This window comes from Cupressus sempervirens, chromosome 3, assembly GCF_028749045.1.
Source record: "Cupressus sempervirens isolate cs-2001-9-10 chromosome 3, ASM2874904v1, whole genome shotgun sequence".
Taxonomy (NCBI): Eukaryota; Viridiplantae; Streptophyta; class Pinopsida; order Cupressales; family Cupressaceae; genus Cupressus; species Cupressus sempervirens.
Window position 1 is genome coordinate 45,096,224 of NC_143120.1, and position 20,401 is coordinate 45,116,624.

General features: G+C 36.5%; 1 protein-coding gene across 3 annotated transcripts; it reads left to right on the plus strand.

Moving 5' to 3' along the window:
• The first annotated feature begins 3,441 nt into the window (after positions 1-3,441).
• Positions 3,442-5,512, plus strand: LOC149564720 (F-box family protein). Of its 3 annotated transcripts, none has more exons than XM_089818271.1 (2): positions 3,442-3,591; positions 3,792-5,512. In XM_089818271.1, the coding sequence occupies exon 2, from the start codon at positions 4,314-4,316 to the stop codon at positions 5,088-5,090; it is 777 nt and encodes a 258-aa protein (XP_089674397.1). In that variant the 5' UTR covers positions 3,442-3,591; positions 3,792-4,313; the 3' UTR covers positions 5,091-5,512. The 3 variants fall into 3 exon arrangements, with proteins under 3 accessions (XP_089674397.1, XP_089674396.1, XP_089674398.1); XM_089818270.1 differs by having other exon boundaries at positions 3,803-5,512; XM_089818272.1 differs by having other exon boundaries at positions 4,170-5,512.
• The last annotated feature ends 14,889 nt before the right edge of the window (positions 5,513-20,401 follow it).

Genomic DNA, 20,401 nt, shown 5'->3' on the forward strand with positions numbered 1-20,401 from the left:
ATTAATAACACTTGAGGAGATATAGAAGGTAGTTGCACAGCATGACCCAAGCGTCGACACTTCCATTTCAACCATGATGAGCAACGTTGGGGTAGCAATTGATTTTGAAGACATTAGAGAAGAGGACATTGATGAGACAAGACTTGGATCAAGATTGGATGAGTTAGGAAAGGTTGCTATCAAGAAGAAACATTCGAGCACCCTTTCCTCCCTCAATGCCTTTATCGGATATGTAAAAGAGTATGAGAAGGACCATGAGAAGACACTACAGACAGCAAGCGGCATGATGAAATTAGTTGAGCTCAAGATAAAGCATACACTTTGCCTTCCCATGGAGGAAGTCAACAAAAGGCTAGCTAGGCTCATCGCCTTAGCTAAAAGAATGAAAGAAAAAGGGAGATTTATATTAGAAGATCATTTGATGTAAGCCCAAGTGGCAATTTCTCTTTCTTCTAGGGTAAGACAAGTGTCTAATTCTGATTGGCCACCATTTTGGTGCCTTCTCATTGGTTGCTACTTTTCCACTTTTTTCATTGGTCCATTGGCGAGGCGGCATCTTCTCATTAGCCGATGGGGTGGCAACCCTAATTAGGGTTTCTAGGATTGAATTTGGATAGTCGATTTTGCCTCTTTATCTCTACCGTCAATTGTACATTTTGGCCTCTATATAAGGTCATTTGCTCTCATTTGTAATGGTCAAAGAAAATTGTTGCAAAGATAATGCCAAAATTTGCTTTTCTTTCTCATTGTAGTGACTTGCATGGTGATTAGGAGCTTTTGGTTTTGTTGCATGGTTTCTACTTGCAAATAGTTAGAGTAAAATTTCTTTTCAAGTTGTTAAAGTGGATTGCATTTCAAGTTGTTAGGTAAAGAGTAAAGTAGATGAATAGTTGCATGGTAGCATTAGTAGATGTTTGATAGGGATCAATACTAGGCCACTAGCATTCTAGCGGCTTGTTGAGAAGCCTTGTGCGGTAAACTAGTTTATTTTCCTTTGAATCATTGTATCTATGAAGGTGGAGCCACCGGTTAACTTTCATTAGATTTGATCCCCATCCATTTGCTAATCTTCCATTCATAGAAGTAGGAGTAGAGTAGCAAGTAGTTAGAAGTTGGAATCTTGAAGAAAAGAGTTAGAAAGACACTAGTCATAAGAACATTCACCCTCCATCACCATCACTTTCTCCACCAACATCATCTAGCATTCATCGAATCACCATCACCATCATTCCATCAAAGTCCAAGTCATCCTCAAACAAACAGCATAAGGCCACCTACGTGATTACCAATAAATCACATCGATATACTGAGTTAGTATCCACAGGTGTAAGGAACATTGGAGTTATTCTCATGTCCCACGAGTATTAACTTTTCAAGAGAGGAATTGTGTGTTTGATACTCTGTATCAGATATTCAATTGCTAATATGTTATGTGGTACAAAAATTGACATCAACAAAAGTATCGCATGACAATTGAAAACTATATCACACTCTAGATATAAGCTCTATCCCACTACTTTGTGAAACTATTGCATGAACTAAAAGTATTGTTTGACTGTAGAAAGGTTTATCGTATGATAATTATTAATGATCCTATATTGCATGGCTTACTGATAAGTATCACCAACCTCTATTGCTCACAAAATTGAGTCAGAATTATGTCTTAGCTAATTTAGGGGTGTCTTCACTGCGTTCTATTCGAGTCTGGTGCAAAATCTCAATGTTTGGTGTTGTTCCAATTTGAAAGGATGGATCTAATTTATCATATGCGAGCTAAAACGTCACTAATGATCACTTGTCAAGCTTTGGTTACCTTGAAATTCTAGTTATTTGCTATTAAGCTTCTTGCTCAACTGTTTGGCTCGAGTCATTAGTGTTATAAGTTCTTGAGCACTCTTAACATACCAATCACTTATTTTATCTTTGACAAGTTGATCGTTCTTGACCATATAAGCTCTAAATCCAAAAAGCTTTATCCCATCTCAAAGACATATCCTTACATGTCAGTTATGGCTAGGCTCCAAGTCGATGAAGGAAGTTGTCCTTCATTCACTTTAGAACAATTGGAAACTCCAACTAGGCATCCTCATAAACAACTTTGCAAGGAGGGGCCCATCTCTAAAAAGCTAGAAGAATCTAACACTTGACACAATCCACTCTATAAGAACCCTTTCGATACTTCGAATGCTAAAGACAATGTTTCACTCACCATGCATTGTGAAGAGAGGATTAAATGATTACATAAGAACTAATAATAATAATAATAAAAACAAGAGCTCTATAGAGATAAAGTCCAACCTAATGCCAAAAACAAGGTTGTCCATAGTGTTGTGAAAATAGAGTTCTGAGTAGCTCCTACACTTCATCTTTTACTAGTCTTTATTCTTAATTCTAAGTATCTCTCTCAAAAAGTTTCTTGTCCATTTCTACAATTTAATAAATTTAGATGATCACGTTGTAATTAACATATTACACACATTAAATCATATTTTAGTAATATCCTATCTATAATCAAAACTACAAATGAAGCAAAATTTTATTTATACCCTAATTAAAAAAAGAGAGTTTCTCTAACTTTTTTATCTTATAGCTTTTTTTCGTTTTAATAATAATTTAAAAACTTAATAATTAAATAAAATTAATTATGTGTCATTTAATAATTTATCAAATAAAAATAATTGATTAAATTTTTCCATATCAATTTAATAGTATATTATAAACTTAGATTTAAAATATAATATATAATTTTGTACTTGACTAACACACAAGACTTAAACATACACACTAATAATTAAAAATTTAATTAAGTTTAAAATAAGAAAAAAATAATATTAAATTATTTTCAAAATTTAGTAGACAAAATATTAGTATTATTTAATGTTTAATGTTTTAAGATGATAAGATTATAAATTAATTCTATAAAATATTTTTATTAGTGTAAATTGAAAAAAGTTAATGTAATAGACAAGTAAATAATTGTATTTTCAAAACTAAAAAATAATTAAACTACTAGCTAAAATAGGGATGGCCAATCACAAATCAAGAAATGTAGCAAGAACAATTTATACTATTTTGAAACAAGTATTAATTAATGTAAAATGACGCTAAAACATAAGTCTCCACCTATAAATCGCCGGGACTTAAAAAGTTATACGAAAGAGAGGATTTAGTTAATTTTTTAAAAAGTTAGAAAAAGCAATGTAAAGGAAGTGCATTTTCGTGGCTGTATAGCCACCGGCAAAAAGTTGCCGCGAGAGAAAACAGCATCGAGAGAGGGATCTGATTACGCATATATCGACCCACGCAAAAAATAGGCAAGTCTATACAGCCACCAAAATGCACTTCCTTACAAAGGAGAGGACAGAATTTTTTTTGAAAAGTTAGAAAAAGCAATGTAAAGGAAGTGCATTTTCGTGGCTGTATAGCCACGGGCCAAAAAATGGGGAGTCAATTATAGACAGCTTGTCTTGTATTTAAAGATTAGATGCTTTTACCAGAAGTTTAATGTCTCCATCGACCTGATTACGTTAATACTGGACAAACAAGGTCAGACGTTCGATTCGCAGCAGCCATTATCAAATTCCACTAAAGGTAAGATCTAAGACAACCAATTGCGCCTACACCATCTTCAAATTACTAGATGTTCTGCAACTCATTTTTATTCTAACGGTTTTTTTAATGATCACATTCCAAGATGATCTAGAAACTCTTTTATTATATACAAAAAATGCTTGAAGTATTCAATTTATGCAATCTCTTTTTAATTTAATCCTGACTTACTCCAAAAAAAGGGTCTATACAGGCGATGTCTGATTCTTAGGGTTTTGGATTGCCCTTTTCTTTGACCCGAAGGTCACCACCCACCAAAATACGACTTTTGAGGGTTTTGAGTTGCCTGCACCTGGTCTGACGAATTTAACAGGAAACGAGTATTCCAAAATTACGTTTGACGAGATGGGTGGTTTCAAAGAGTCCTTAAATCCAGTCAACGTGTATGTTTAGGTTATTATTTGCTTTTAGTTAGTTAGAGTCGAGCCAGAAACGAGAGATTTCATGAAGATCATTGTCTTGAAGAGCGCATGAGCCCGGTTAAGATTTTGTGTTAGGCAATTGACTAATTTGGGTTATTCATCATAAAAACTTGATTACATTCTATGCAATTTATTCAGGAAAGCTTCCGGAATTTTGGCTTTGTCAGGATCTTTACAGAAAAGGCAGAAATTTTAGGTTTTCAAGAGGTGTTGAAGGCCATTCTCCTAAAGGTATAGTGTCAGGGTGTTGACATATATATTTTGGTTTGGTTTGAGTTATAGATGGCAGAAATTTGGTCTTCCGGAGAGATACTGAAGGTTATTTTCCCTCTCATGAGTGTACAAGACCTGGCTTCATGCATGCGTGTGTGCAAGCAGTGGAGAGACGTAGCCAAAGAAGACTATTTTTGGAAAAAATTATGTGCCCAAAGATGGCCTTCCCTGTTCAAAGACAAGAGGCCTCCTCCAATTGGTGCCTCCAGGGGTTACCACAAGCTTTACATGACTCTGTGCAGAAGAGATCGTGGTACCCTTCCAGTTCCTGGACTGAGTTTTGATGATATTGAATTCTATGTTGACATATGGTTGGCTGATCGGTCAGTGTATTCTAATGTAATCCCTGGCTCACAGCTTCGATCAGGGATTATAAACCCTCCAGCTGGAATCTGTGATATGATGAAGGACCATCTGAAGAGCCTTTCCTGCAAGATGACCATTCCTGTGAACCCAAGGTTTAAGTTGTTCAGTGAGAATATTCGTGTTTCTCTGCTTGTTGGCCGGAGAGATGAAGACAAAGTTGCTTCCATTATTGATAAGTCCGGTTTTGATTATGTTGACGGACCAGCATGTAGGGCACTGACCTACGATTACTTGCGGTTTGCACCCAGGTATCCATTTGTGTCAGAGATCAGAGCTTGGATTGCATTGCTCCTGGTGGATTCTCAGGATGACATAATGGATGACAAAAAGGATGTGTTTGGCATTGAAGTCGACTTTTGTGATGCTGCAAATACGGACCGTGAAGTGCTATGGCTTTTGGACATGCTAGATTGGAAATGAATTTAAACAATGCATCGAGACTCTCTTCAGATTCTAGGTGTATCCCAAACAGTGATGACCCATATGGATTTGAGTAAGTATGTTGATTGGTATAGTCTTTTTAAAGGAAACCTTTGTTGATTGGCATAGTCTATGTAAAGGAAGCCTTTGTTGATTGGGATAGTCTATTGTTAGGAAGCTGAATAAGGTTTGCAAGATAATCAGTAACTGCATATTTTGTTGCCAAAATATTTTCTAACGTAAAAATCTAACAGTGAAATGTTCTTGTAGTACTTGCTCACAATTATGCAAGTACCATAAAGTGCCGCCTATTTAAATGTTGTAAGAATTGCCTTCATCTCAGAAGGTTTATAGCTTAAAAGGAATAAAAGCTTTGTAAATATGATCCCTCTCTAGATATAAATATGCAGGTTTCAAATTTATCTCTTGGATGAATACAATCGAGATAATATGTCTGACACAAGAAGTTGTATTATATCTTCCCATTTATTTGTAATGTTGACCTGTAATGCATTTCTTTGAGTTCTTGTTTGAATTTGAAATGGCTTAAGAGAAGGCACAACTCGCCAACATCACTAATTACTGTTATTTTTAATACTAGAGATACTCATTGTATTTTTCCAGTTTAATAATTTTTGGACTCACTTAAGCACTGCTGAACTTCGTATGGTTTGTATAGCATTGTGTCAGTAAATGATTTTTTATTTTTCGTTCAGCATACATAGAAGGCTCAAATGTTTGGTGGGTTTATGATGTAGTGCAAGGTAAGAGAATCCCCAAAGGAGATGTCCTAGCCCCCACCAAATAACCACACAACGAAATATTAACAATAATACAAATATTTAGATCCAAAACCAGAACAATGCCAATTCTTATTATAGAATCATAAGATTTACATCCAATATGCCCGGCTGTAAGGCCATTCGGGTTATGGCCAAATACATAAGCAAATTCAATAATAGTTTTGCAAGACCTCGCAAGATCCAAACTCTAGCTAGCCCAGATCCACAATTTGGTAGAAAATCTAAGAAGAATCATAACTTGTGCTCGCAAGCCTCCAAGCAACCTTCTAGTTTCCCAAGCCCACACTTAGCTACTAGCTCTGCTCATCGTCACTCCTCTCAGCTACTCTTCTTCTCCATGCTAAACAATAATAATAACTCAAAACAAGACAAGATCCCCTACTTATACTAAACCAAGTCACAATTCAGCCTAACAAGTTACACTAAATAAACACTCTCATATTAAATACACCCTTAAACCACAAGTCGGCTTGGCAGCAAACATTAAATACATGAAATAATTAAATACCTAGGACAAGCCCCAAGTTTACAGTGCATAACTAACTCAAGTGACAACGTAGAAGGATGTGCCCTTAGGCATAGATCCATGTGCCATCCAATGATCCAAATCCAAGAGTGCACATGCCAACTCCCTCGGTTTGAAGCTCGCAAATACAATCTCAAAAGTTTGCCAGTAAATTAGGAACACGTTACTAGTAGCCACCAAAACGGCTCTAACTCCAAGATGATAACTTCAAACTCTATGCCCATTTAGGACAAGGTACTCCATTGTGCCTCGAACATATTCCTAGTTGTGCGAACCATAACTCCACAAATCTGAGCTGAAAGTTCCTGCATACAGGATTGCTGATTATCCTTGGATGCTTCTGCATTAGACACCCAAGGTACGAAGAAAAGATGTTCTCAGTTGCTAGAAGAACATCTTTGAGGGTTGAGCACAGAAACCCTGAATTGGTTCTCCACATACATGTCCTCCACCACATCAACTTGAGCACTCTTTGCCTTGTTCCACTTTTGCAGAGCTTTTTTTTGGCAACTGTCTTCTTCACAATTGTCTTTGGTGTTCCACAGGTCTTCCTTCCACGCTGATCTCTAACCCTTTCAGAATCCTTCAACTCAACTTGGCTACTAAAACTTAGGTTCCTCCTACCACGTTCTTCATTTTGCAAAGGAATCAAGGAATGCTTCATGCCACCCTTCTCAACAGTGAACACATTCTTGACACAATCATGCACTGCCCTGCAATCACATTGCTAAGGTCCACCAAGTAATATGTGACAACTACTCATGTCCATAATATCACACAACACTTAATCCACATACTGTCCAATCTGAAAATTAACAAGACATTTCTCTTTTACTTCCAAAGCATTTTCATCTTGCAACCAACTGATCTTATACAAACAAGGATGTCTCATTCTCTTCAAACCAAGTTTCTGAACCATCTTTGCAGCAACTAGGTTATCAGTACTACCACCATCAACAATTACATTCTAGCATTTACGTCCAGACTTGCAACGAGTCTTGAACAAATTCCTCCTTTGACAAGGTTCCAACATCTTCTTACCAAGCAACACTCTTCGAATCAGCAAATTATCCCCAATCTACCTTAGGTTCATTCATTGAATCCACATTCTCATTCATCATTCTTCAAATCAGCAAATTATCCCCAATCTACCTTAGGTTCATTCATTGAATCCACATTCTCATTCATCATAGCAACTCTTTTATCACCAACCTTTCACTCAGTATTAGGACATTCAAAGGATCTATGTCCTTCACCACATCAGTAGCAAGTACCCTTAAATGCACCTCTATCTATTCTCTTCGTTTGTTCAACAGGTTTTTGTTCATCTTTAGCAATGCGTTTATCCTTCACAGAGTATTCCTTCTTTTCCTTTCCTCGGGAATTACCTTGACATCTTCTCTTTAACTTCTCTTCTACCCTTAGAGCATACTAATAAGCATCCTCAACCGAAGCAATATTGAACATATCGATCTCATCTTGAATATTGAATCTTAAACCATTAATATATCTAGTCACCTTTTCTATAGAAAGTTCTCTATGGCCAGATTGAGAGTCAACTTATAGAACTCCTCGATGTACTCCTTCACAGTCATATTCTTGTGCTTGAGATTTTGCAACCTTGTAAACAACTCAGGTTCATAATTAGCAGGGATGAACTTAGACTTCAATTTTGTAACCATCAATCTCCATCTAGTGATCTTTAATTCACCTTCCTCTTCTCTTTCTCTTCGCAATTCTTTACACCATAATGCAACACGTTCTTTCAACTTAGTTTGTGCCAACCTCACTCTAAGCAGATCTCCAATATCCTCTAACTCAAAGGAGTCTTCCAATTCATCAATCCAATCAACCAGGTCTTCATGATTCAAAGTACCTGAGAAATTAGAAGCAATCATCTTATGCTTCAGCTTCAACTAAGATCAAGATCTATCTAACTAACTGGCTCTGTCTTCCACAGGTGCCTCCATGCAAACAATTCTGTCTTCACTACTAGATCCTGCAGCCTCAGAGTCTTTAACGACTTCCTCATAACCATCTTCAGTATCCACATTCCTAGGAACACCATCAATAACTCTCATGATCTCATTCTTCATCAACTTGATCTCAAATCTGAAATCCGATCTAACCTTCTTTGAAATCCTATTCTCCACAACATCACAGAGATCATCAATAGCCCTAGGGTCCAATCTTCTTGGAGGCATCTTCAAGGATCTTTGCAAAGCCAAAGCAACAAATCCACAATATCAACCAGATCCAACCTTCGGTTTGATACCACTTGACATAGTGCAAGGTAGGAGAATCCTCAAAGGAGATGTCTTAGCCCCCAACAAATAACCACACAACAAAATATTAACAATAACATAGAGATTTAGAGCCACAACAATGCCAATTCTTATAATAGATTCATAAGACTTACATCTAACATGCTCGGCTGTAAGGCCTTCTAGGTTACGGCCAAATACGTAAGCAAATACAATAACAGTTCTGCAAGACCTCGCAAGATTGAAACTCTAGCTAGCACAAATCCACAATTTGGTAGAAAACTCCAAGAAGAATCTTAACTTGTGCTCGCAAGCCTCTAAGCAACCTTCTAGTTTCCCAAGTCCACACTTAGCTACTAGCTCTGCTCATCTTCGCTCCTCTCAGCTACTCTTCTTCTCCATGCTAAACAATAATAATAACACAAGACAAGGCAAGATCCCCTACTTATACTAAACCAAGCCACAAGTCAGCCTAGCAAGTTACATTAAATAAACACGCTCATATTAAATACACCCTCAAGCTACAAGTCGGCTTGATAGTAAACGTTAAATACATGAAATAACTAAATACTTAGGACAAGCCCCAAGATTACAATGCATAATTAACTCAAATGATAGCATAGAAGGATGCACCCTTAGGCATAGATTCACGTGCCATCCAATGATCTAAATCCAAGAGCGCACATGCCAAATCCAAGAGCGCACATGCCAGTAAATCAGGAACATGTTATTAGCAGCCACCAAAACCTTAGTTACCGGATTTGTGCCCTAGAGGCTAGATCCGGATTCGAATCCGATCCGGAACTTGATCCATGGCTGGATTTGTCCGGATTTTTTTGAATTTTTTTTATTGAGTTTTTTTTTTTGGATTATTTTCTTATAATCATTATGGATTTGATCCATAGATTCATACCAGAATCATAGATTCATACTATGAAATGATTTAGAATCATAGGTTCATACTTTGAAATGATTTAGTTTTAGAATTATGTATATTTCTCTCATTTTTTTTTTGTGTGTGTGTGTATATACACGAATCATAAATGGGAAAAAAAAATCACAAATCCACGGATCCGATTCACGTGCCCGAATTGGATTCATTTCACGAATGGGTAACTAAGACCAAAATGGCTCTAACGCCAAGATGATAACTTCAAACTCTATGCACATTTAGGACAAGGTACTCCAATGTTCCTCGAACATGTTCCCAGCTGTGCAAACCATAACTCCACAAATCTGAGCTGAAAGCTCCTGCATGTAGGATTGCTGACTATCCCAGGATGCTCCATCTGTTTAGGATGGTGTTTGGGAGTTGGAGTTTTATTGTGAAATGAATTTCAGAAAATGGTAAAATTTAAAATGCATGTGTATGATTAGAATCACAAAATTTAATACCAAATAAGATAATGCATGAAACCAGTGAATTGACATATATATTGTCCATTGTAAACAAATTCATAAGTATCTTGTTTCCCCCCTCTGTGCTCCAAAATTTTGTTGCCATTAATAACATTACCAGGTTTGTGCTTAGGTCTGGCTAATTAGATTCACAAATTTAATACTAAATAAGATAATTTCTTGAAAGTGATGATCAAGATATATAATGTGTGTAGTGTAAAGATCTGAGCGCAGACAAGAAAAGATAGACCCAGAAATACTCCAGCAACAAATTATTGTTATTTTTGTGAAATTTAAATGCACACAAACCTTTAAACTACAACTGATGCAACTAACTGTGCATATTCTTTATTAAATCTGAATCCAAATGACCTTGGGCTCTCTCAATTATGAACTGTCTCTTGAGGGTTTCCATCCCCAAAGAATAACGGCCTTGAATTGCTTCTTGAGGGTTTTTATCCTTGAGAAATTAGGTTGACGCACCTTCTCCAAATACCAACAGCTACTGTGACAGTTTCACAAGCCTAAGAGTAAAGTCGATTTGGTTTGTTTTTCAGAAGTATAGTTTTCTTTCCTCATAGTGCTGCCTATAAGCTGAATGCTTCCTCAATCATAGGCAATCCAATCCTCTATTGATGGTAGTTTGACTAGCAAGCTCCTTGAAATATCCCCAGTTAAAATATGCAATACTTTATGCAACTTTCTGTTTTTAATGAAATATTATAAATTGAAACCAAACAACCAAATGGTCAATTGATATCCAATTCCAAACCCTAGTTTGCAGATAAAAATAATAATTTGCTGATGAGAACCTGGAATTCTGGAAAACTCCACAAAATCCTCATTGAAAATAATAAACATCATTAGTTGTTCCAAATGTTGATTAGAATTCTACAATGCTTTTTGCATTCACAAGTATGCTCTACAACCTTGTACAACCATATGGCTTTGCTAGGAATGCTTGTACATTTTATATGGCCTGATCTAGAGTTTGACTCCTTGTGTCTCCCTTGAATTCAGCCAAAACAATATTTTCCGATTTGTTTTCCTTGGATCCCTGACTGGAAAGGCTGGCTGTAGATGAATGACTAGTGTTGAAAGTTCAGGGCTGACTTGAAACCCTTTAGACTTTGTCAAATGTTCTGCTAAAATTACTTTTATCCTGGGAACATTTGCAACAATTCAGACAATGGCTTTACTATCCATTTGCATGCTAAGTGATGACAAAAATGTTGAGAGCAGGTGTTGGTTTGACTGGCATGGTGCCCTAAATATCCGCATTTTACTTCCTCAAGCTGGTGTCCAACTAGAAGAACTCAGATTTGGCTCGAAGTGTTGTTCGATATCCACCAAAGACCTGAAATTCAATATATGAACCTTAAAAAGTATTCTTTGTTGATGCAAATTGAAATAACCTATTGTTGGGATCTTGCTTGAAATCCCCAAAACTGTAATAGATGTATGGCTAGCATGGAAAATTCAGATCTGAATTTAACCCTTGAGACTTGATCAAATATGCTGCTAAAATTACTTTTATCTTGGGAATATTTGCAACAATTCAGAAACTGGCTTTAGCCTCCACTTCCTTACTAAGTGTGATATCAAAAATGATGTGGGCAGCTGTTGGTTTGACTGGCAAGGTTTCCTTAATATCTGTTTGTTAATTCTCCAATGTGGTGCTCAACTAGAATAACTCAGATCGAGCACCATGTGGTGTTCAAAATCCACCAAAAGCCTGAAACTCAATATATTAATCTTCAAATATTCTTTGGTGATGCAACTTCAATTACCCATTGCTGGGGTCTTGCTTGAAATCTCCAAAAATTAACAACACTATCAGCTTTGTAACAAATAAAATATTCTGTTCAAATACTCACAAAGTAGTGCAATTATAATCCTTAGATGGAATCGCCCAAAATTGGAAACAAGGGTTTCCATCCTTGATCCCAAAGTGGAATCCAAGATGTTTTTTATAATACAGATGTTGATCAAACCAATGGTATTTGTCTGTGGATGTCCTGGTAGAAACAAACTGCTCGAATATGAAAATAATGCAACTTGAATTGATGCTGAAATGAGGAAAAGTGATCCTTTATAGTTGCCTCTTTGAAATCCTCCATTTTTAATTTTTAATTTATTTTTGTTTTAGCAACACTCAAGGGCTTTCTCGCACCCATTAATTTCGGGAGAAAACCAGTTACAAGACCTCTCGGAGCTAGAACTCTCAGTACATAGAATTTCTTCTAATTCTAACCCAAGCCATATCTTTACATTCTCTGCAAAGGAAAGATTCGTGTACTGATGTTAGTCAGATGCATATTTTGGAAGTAGGTGAGCCTTGCATTTGTTTTATTTTCTTTTTTGCAAGGTGCGACCGTGTGTGGATGTGCCCGTGGCTGTGCACTGGGTGGGCCAGGATGAGCAGCCCCATGCATCTGGATGCGTCCACAGGGCTGGGTGCACATATTGTGCACACCCAGCCCACCTGGGTGCATTTGTGGACAGTAAGCGAAGAAGTGACGTAAAAAAGAAAATACAAACTGTTCTTTAAATTTTTTTTCCCTCAATCCTAAAACAACCCTTTGTGAGGTCTTCCAAAAAAAAACATATCATTTGCTCCTTGTTTTGCTCTCAACACATTTAAAATGACAGCTGATTTTTTTCCAAAGGAGATCGTTTGTGGAGTGCCAAATAGCTTCTTCCACAAAGGAGATGTAAGCGTCTAAGATAAGCAATCAAACCCTATTCTTTAGTCTCTCAATGATGTTTTTCAAGTTTTTGATGGATTTTTCCAAGCTTGTCAAGACTTTTTCAAGATTGTTTAGATTGCAACAATAGCTAGCAGTCGAAGTTTAGTGGGTATAGAAGGAAGCTAAAAATTTAAAGATGATAAAAGATTGTGATGTCCCCTTTTTTGAGTCAGTCATGATTGACATGTATTTAATCAATCAAACTATATATAAGTCTTAAGAATATGTCCACAATAATATTCCAATTACCCAATCATATTATTATTTGGTTTATGGATGGATGGTTTAGGTGTTATCCAATTTGCTTAGACACCAGCTATGGACTCCCTCAAAGTTTACAAGTCTAAGTTCGCATCCCGAAGGCTTACGAATCACCGACTCCTACCCTCTGCTGGGATATGATCCATTAGCTTGTATTTACAAGCCTCTCCTTGGTAACACCATGCTCCTAAAGTTATCTTCAACTCTCATGTCTAATCTTATTAGTTATTTTAACACACGTGGGAAACAATGGGTGTTAACCAAGTTACCTAGATACCATTATCAATGGATTCCCTTAAAGTTTATAGGTCCAAGTCCGTAATATGAAGGCCTACGAACGTTGACCCGTACCTTATTTGGGACAAAATCCATTGCTTGGAATTTACACAAGGCCATCCTTGGCAACACTTTAGTCTCCCTTAGCCAAACAGTAGTAGGATTGAAATGTGAATATATATTTCTGGTTTTACTATTATAGTTAATATTACAATCTCATTATTCAAAAATGATATTGATACTACAATAGTTGTCAATATATGATCAATATTGATATAAATATGTATATCATATAGATATAATATATCTTAATATCATGTACGATTGTTTATTTCCTCCTCCTTTTGAAGAAATCTCATTGTATTTATATTCTCCTTTATAATCATAATCCATTCAAAAAGTCACACCCCTTAATAATTACAATCCACGTGAAAAGTCACAAACCTTCACAATTTCAATCATTTCAAAAAAGCCACAACCCTTCATAACCATAATCTTTTCAAAAAGTCACAATATTTTATATACAACATTTTGGAAGAGTCACTACCATTTATAATCATGACCCTTTCGAATAGTCACATCCTTTCAATATCATTGATACCTTTTGAAAAAGTCATTTCCTTATTTTCTTCACATTACTTTCCTCTTCCATTATTCTTTCTTTTACTCCTATCTTTTCCTCCTTTTCCTTCATTTCTTTTTGAAATGAACTCTCCTCTCTTTTATATCTTATTTTGAAGGAGTTGCTTCTCTTTATTGCACATCTCTTGACTTTGCATTATATATAGGTAACTTTTATTATTTTATGTATTTACGTATTTACATTCTACAATATTATCTCTTGTAGTCAATTGTATTTATTTATTCATCCATTATAATTTTGTTATTATTTTAGATCTTATTTTTGATAATATATTATATTATTATTTATTTTTAATATATTACAATAATATTTTATAACTATTTTTTTAGAAACATATCAATACTAATAAAATTCTGCTTTAAAATGGGGATATGACAAAGATTGCCTCTATGGAGACATACTACAACGATTTCATAAGTTCATGGAGGTGGGGTATTTGGAAATGTAATTTTTGCAGTGTCCTATGTAACAACTCTTATTCTCGAGTGATCCTTGTGGTAAAGGGAATAATATGTGTGAGGGCCCAAATATAAAGGGGTTATCTCCTGTAGAAATAGTAGGATTTATACAAGAACAAGAAGATGTTGACAAATTAGTTGCAAAATGAAATGTCCCTTTTTCTGATTTTTTATGATATTTCAAGCCTTTAATCAGATTTTCAAGATCAAACAATCAATATTACAAAGATCCACCAATTTCTCAATAAACCCCAAATCGGGTATGTCCGAAATAGTGCCAAAAACTTCACAACTTCACATATTATTAATAAATCTGAAAATGAACATTTTTACAGAAATTTCAGTAGCATAACGGCTTACAAAATAACATTTTCAGATCTGTATAGCATTTACACAATAGCTCACAAACGTAGAACAAAAACTATGCTCATCGGGCTCTCAAAATTAACACAAAAATGCCCGAAAACACCACAAAAACATTAATAATCTATCTCAGAAGTTTAACCACGTCCCAATACATATATTCAGCTCTATTTTAACATCTTAAAGTCTGAAATACAACAGCAACCCAAACTGATATGAAATACTCAACCGAAAACACCAAACTCTTACAAAAAACACGCCTGAAAACTCACAAATCTGCACTGTTCAGCACAAAGGCAAACTCTGTATGAGCATGCACATGGAATGGCTTTAAACTCGCGTCCTTAGCCTTTTTGGAAACTTGCAAACTCCCGTTCTTGGGTCTCCTTCTCCACAGGTTTGGCAGCCTCTGAAGAACAACAAAGAAATGATCAAAAATCAAGTTCTGGAATGAGCCCAAAATGGCTCCAAATCCTTTAAAAGAGGGCATAACCGTAACTCACGTCCAAGAGGGGTTAATAAAACATATTTTAATAATAATTTTTATTTATTAGTCAATGAGTTTCCAAAGATTAGCCCCTTTTGTCGAAACTTCACCTTTTTTGGGCCTGCCTGCCTTAGCAAAGATTACTATTTTTAAATATTTGAAAAGGGGACATGACAAGTCCTCCCCTCCCAAATATTGCTTGTCCTCAAGCAATGAAGATTGAAATGTTCAAGAATATGTGCTCCTTCCCAAGTTGCATCCTCTAGTGGTAATCCTTTCCATTTGACCAAATGCTCTATGATGCTCCTGTTTCTCAATCTTTTCTCTCTTGTATCCAAAATCTCTTCTGGTATCAAAACTAATTTCCCTTCATCATCAAGAGGTGGTAATTCTGTAGATACTATGGTCTGCTGGCCTAAAACCTTCTTCAGGCAAGATACATGGAAAACATTATGTATTTTTCTGTTTGGTGGGAGCTCCAATTCATAAGCTACCTCTCCTACCTTCTTGGTGATCTTATAAGGCCCATAGAACCTTGGCTTGAGTTTCTCTGCCCCACTCCTCTTCAAGGTGCTTTGCTTATATGGCTGCAACCTAACAAATACCAAATCTCCCTCCTCAAAAGATCTTTCAGTCCTTTTCCTATCAGCATACAACTTTTGTTGGTTCTGTGCATGTTGTAGATTATCCTTGAGGGACCTTATTATGTCTTGGCTTTGCTTGATGAAATCACTTGCTGCAGGTACTCTGCTATCTGAAAGTACTAAATCAACAAAGGAAAGGGCATCATAACCATAAAGAGCACGAAAATGAGGCATACCAATTGACATGTGATGAGATGTATTGTAACAATACTCCCCTAGGTGCAACCATTTCACCCAAGCATGTTGTTGATTTGAAACATAGTTCCTCAAATATCCCTCTATCCATTTATTAACTATCTCTGTTTGTCCATCTGTTTGAGGGTGATAGCTAGTACTGGGAGTGAGTACAGTTTCTGCCAAATGAAAGAGCTCCTTCCAAAAAAAGCTGAGGAATCTACTGTCCCGGTCATTGACAATGTTTCTAGGCAAGCCATGTAATCTAAAAATCTCCTTGAAGAACAATTTGGCCACTTGTGATGCCTTGAAATCAGATGTGATTGGAAAGAAATGTGCATACTTAGTTAATCTATCTACCACCACATATATGCAATCCTTACCTTGAACCTTGGGCAATCCGGTGATGAAGTCCATGGAAATGCTTTCCCATGTTTGTTTAGGAATAGGAAGTGGCTGCAACAACCCTGCAAGAAAATTTTGCTCACTCTTGCTTTGTTGGCATACCATACATTCCTTAATGTGTTTAAGGACATCCTCCTTCATACCCTTCCATGAAAACCGCTCTCGAATTTGCCTGTATGTCTTGAAGTATCCTTGGTGACCAGCCAAAAGGTGTGTCATGAAAGACCCTCAATATCCTCTCCTTAGTTTTTGATCCTGGCTCTAAGAAGATCCTGTTCTTGTAATAAATCAGTTCATCAACAACCTTGTACCTGTTATCATCCACTAACTTATCCAAAATCTTGGTGGCAAAGGAATCTTTAGCATACTCTAAAATTATGGAGACTTTCCAATCAGCAGAGATAGATGTTAAGGAACACAGAGTGGGCTTTCTTGAGAGAGCACCAGCAACCACATTATTCTTTCCTTTCATGTATTCAATATCAAAATCATAAGTTTGCAATTTGCTTACCCATTTTTGTTGACGATCATTCAAATCCCTTTGGTTCAAGAAGAACCTAAGGCTATTATGGTCTGTTTTTACAATGAATCTCCCACATACCAAATATTGTCTAAACTTATGAAGTGTATGCATGATTGCCAACATTTCCTTATCATAGATGGAGTAACCTTTTTCTGATTGATTTAGTTTTCTACTCTCAAATGCTATTGGATGTCCCCTTTGAGTTAGGACAGCCCTTATACCTTCTCCAGAAGCATCACATTCAACAACAAAAGGTAAAGAGAAATCTAGAATTGCAAGCATAGGGCATGAACTCATTACCTTCTTAAGCGTATCAAATGTTTTTTGTGCCTCTTCTGTCCAAACAAAAGCTCCTTTCTTTGTCAAATCAGTCAAGGGGGCAGCAAGCTGAGAAAATCCCTTGGCAAATCTCCTATAGTAGCTACACAACCCAAAGAAACCTCTCAACTGTGTAAGATTAGTGGGTGGAGGCCAATCCAAAATTGCCTGAATTTTTTGTTGATCAACCTGTACTCCTTTAGAACTTATAATATGTCCCAGATATAGGATCTCTGTCAAACCAAACTCACATTTAGATAGCTTAGCATAGAAAGATTGTTGCTCCAAGATTCCCAAAATAGTGTTTATGTGCTTTAGATGCTCTTCCCATGTTTAACTGTAAATCAAGATATCATCAAAAAATACCAAAGTAAATTTTCGAAGATGCTGGCTGAATACCTTATTCATACAAAATTGAAATGTTGCAGGTGCATTAGTGAGGCCAAATGGCATAACAAGAAATTCAAAGTGCCCATAGTGACATCTGAAAGCAGTCTTTTCCACATCTTCACCCCGCATTCGGATTTGATGGTACCCTGATCTTAAGTCAATTTTTGAGAAGTATACAACACCATGTAACTCATCAATGAGTTCATTTATGCGTGGTATGGGATACCTATTTTTTATGGTCTTCTTGTTTAGAGCCCTGTAGTCTATACACATTTTCATTGTACCATCCTTTTTCTTGACAAGTACCACAGATGATGCAAATGGACTAGAGCTAGGTCTTATGAATCCCATGTCCAGGAGTTCCCTAATAGTTTTTTCAATTTCTTCCTTATAACCTCTTAGATGGCGGTATGGGGTTGTTATAACTGGTTTGGCACCCTGTTCTAACTCTATAACATGCTCAAGACCTCTATCTGGTGGTAATCCTGGAGGCAAGTCATTGAAAACTATACTATGCTTATCGAGAATATTTTGAATTTCAAAATGGAAATTACCTTGATTCTTTGGAGAGCTTGTTGGATGGATTATGACTCCTGCTGCCCATGCTACTTGTCCTCTTCGAAAAGTCCTCTCCATCCTCTTTGCAGAGACCGCCTTAGGTGCTCCATTTGATAAGCCTCTCAATATGACTTCTTTCCCATTGGAATGAAATTTAAACTCCATACTTTGATGGTTCATGTAATAGCCTCCAATAGAGTGCAACCATTGAACACCCAATACAAGATCTGTCTCCCCAATGCCAACAACATAGAAGTCATCACATAACTCATAATCTCCTAAGGTCATCTTGAGTTGTTTCACCACCCGTGTGCAAGGCATAGTGAATCCATCAGCTACAGTAACATTGAATCCCTCAAAATCTTCTACTTTAAGCCCTCTTTTCATGACAAATCCCTCATCAATAAAATTGTGAGTTGCCCCACTATCAAGAATAACTGTCAACCTTTGCCCTGCTAGTACCCCTCGAATTCGAAAGAGATGGTATCTTGGGACTCCTAATAATGCTGCTAAAGTGCCATCCTTGCTGATTTCTTTTCCTTTCTCTTCTTCTTCCTCCTCCTTAGTGTCATGAAATTCCTCATGCTCATTTGAATAAGATTCTGAAGCAACTTCAATACAGTGCACTTGACCTTTCCCCAAACATCTGTGTCCTGGAACCCATGGTTCTCTATAAGTGAAACAAAGCTTTTTCCTTCGTAATTCACTCCTAATCTCTTCATCTACCTTCTTTTTTGCCACATTTATCACATCTTTTGGTGGTAGTGTTGGAAAAGTCTTTTTCTGAAAATTCCCCTTATGTTGCCCAAGATTTGGGGGTTTTTGAGTAGTGACTGATTTCATAGGCACGCAAGTTTCAAGTTGCAAGCTTCTTTTGATAGCTTCCTGTAAGGTTGAGGGTGAGAAAGCCTTAACCAAACCCTTAACAGAATCTTCCAAACCATCAAGAAAAAGATAAACAATCCTCTTTTCACTCATATCAGGTACCATAACAGCCACTTTTTGAAACTCTTCTATATACTTATTAACTGATTTGATTTGCTTCAATTTTGACAATGCTTTAAAGTACTCTTCATCATCCTTGAGGTCAAATCTATCTATCACTCTTTGACTGAAATCATCAAATGTAGTTACTTGATCATGACCTTGAGTAGTCATTCTATGATACCACCAATCATAGGCTGCATCTTCCAAGTGTAGACTTGCAAATTGAACAGCATCACTCTTCTTCATGGAGTTAAGTGTGAAGAAGGTCTGTAATTTTTGTAGCCATGCTCTAGCTGAAATTTTATTTGTTCCATCAAAACTAGGTGCTGTAAACTTGCTTATTTTATTTTTGAGCTCTCTTCCACTTGTGTCATGCTCCCTCCTATACTCTTTCTTGGGCATCAAAGTGTTCATCATATCCACATATTCTCTAAAAGGTACCGAACTGCGAAAGTCATCATCTAAGCCATTGTAAGTAGCTCTTAATGCAATCAAGTTACCTGTAACTTCTTCCACAGGATTAAGGGCTGGATTTGGTACTGGTGGCTCATCTGCAGGTAGGAAAATAGTTTTTGTTGATTTAGAGGGGGTGGGTTTCAGATTTCTTGGCTCCTCTGAAGTGCTCCCTCTCTCATTAATAGATGCAACTTCTTGCAGTTTTTCCGTCAATATCTGCAAACCCTCTCTAGTTTCTGCCAAACTATCCATTGTTTGCTTCTGAGTATCTTGGATGTCTTGGAAAAATTTCTTTGCCATCTAATCTTGATCAGCCATACTTTTTCCTTCCTTGGATTTTGTACTTTTACTTTTAACTGGAGGTTTGATCAAAATTTCTTTATTCTTTTCTCGCTGCAAATATCTCTTTTCTCTTTCACTTGGTTGCATGCAAACTTCTACAAACCCTCAGGCTCGCAAGATCATAGCTCTGATACCACTTCAATGTCCCTTTTTCTGATTTTTTATGATATTTCAAGCCTCTAATCAGATTTTCAAGATCAAACAACCAATATTACAAAGATCCACCAATTTCTCAATAAACCCCAAATCGGGTATGTTCGAAATAGTGCCAAAAATTTCACAACT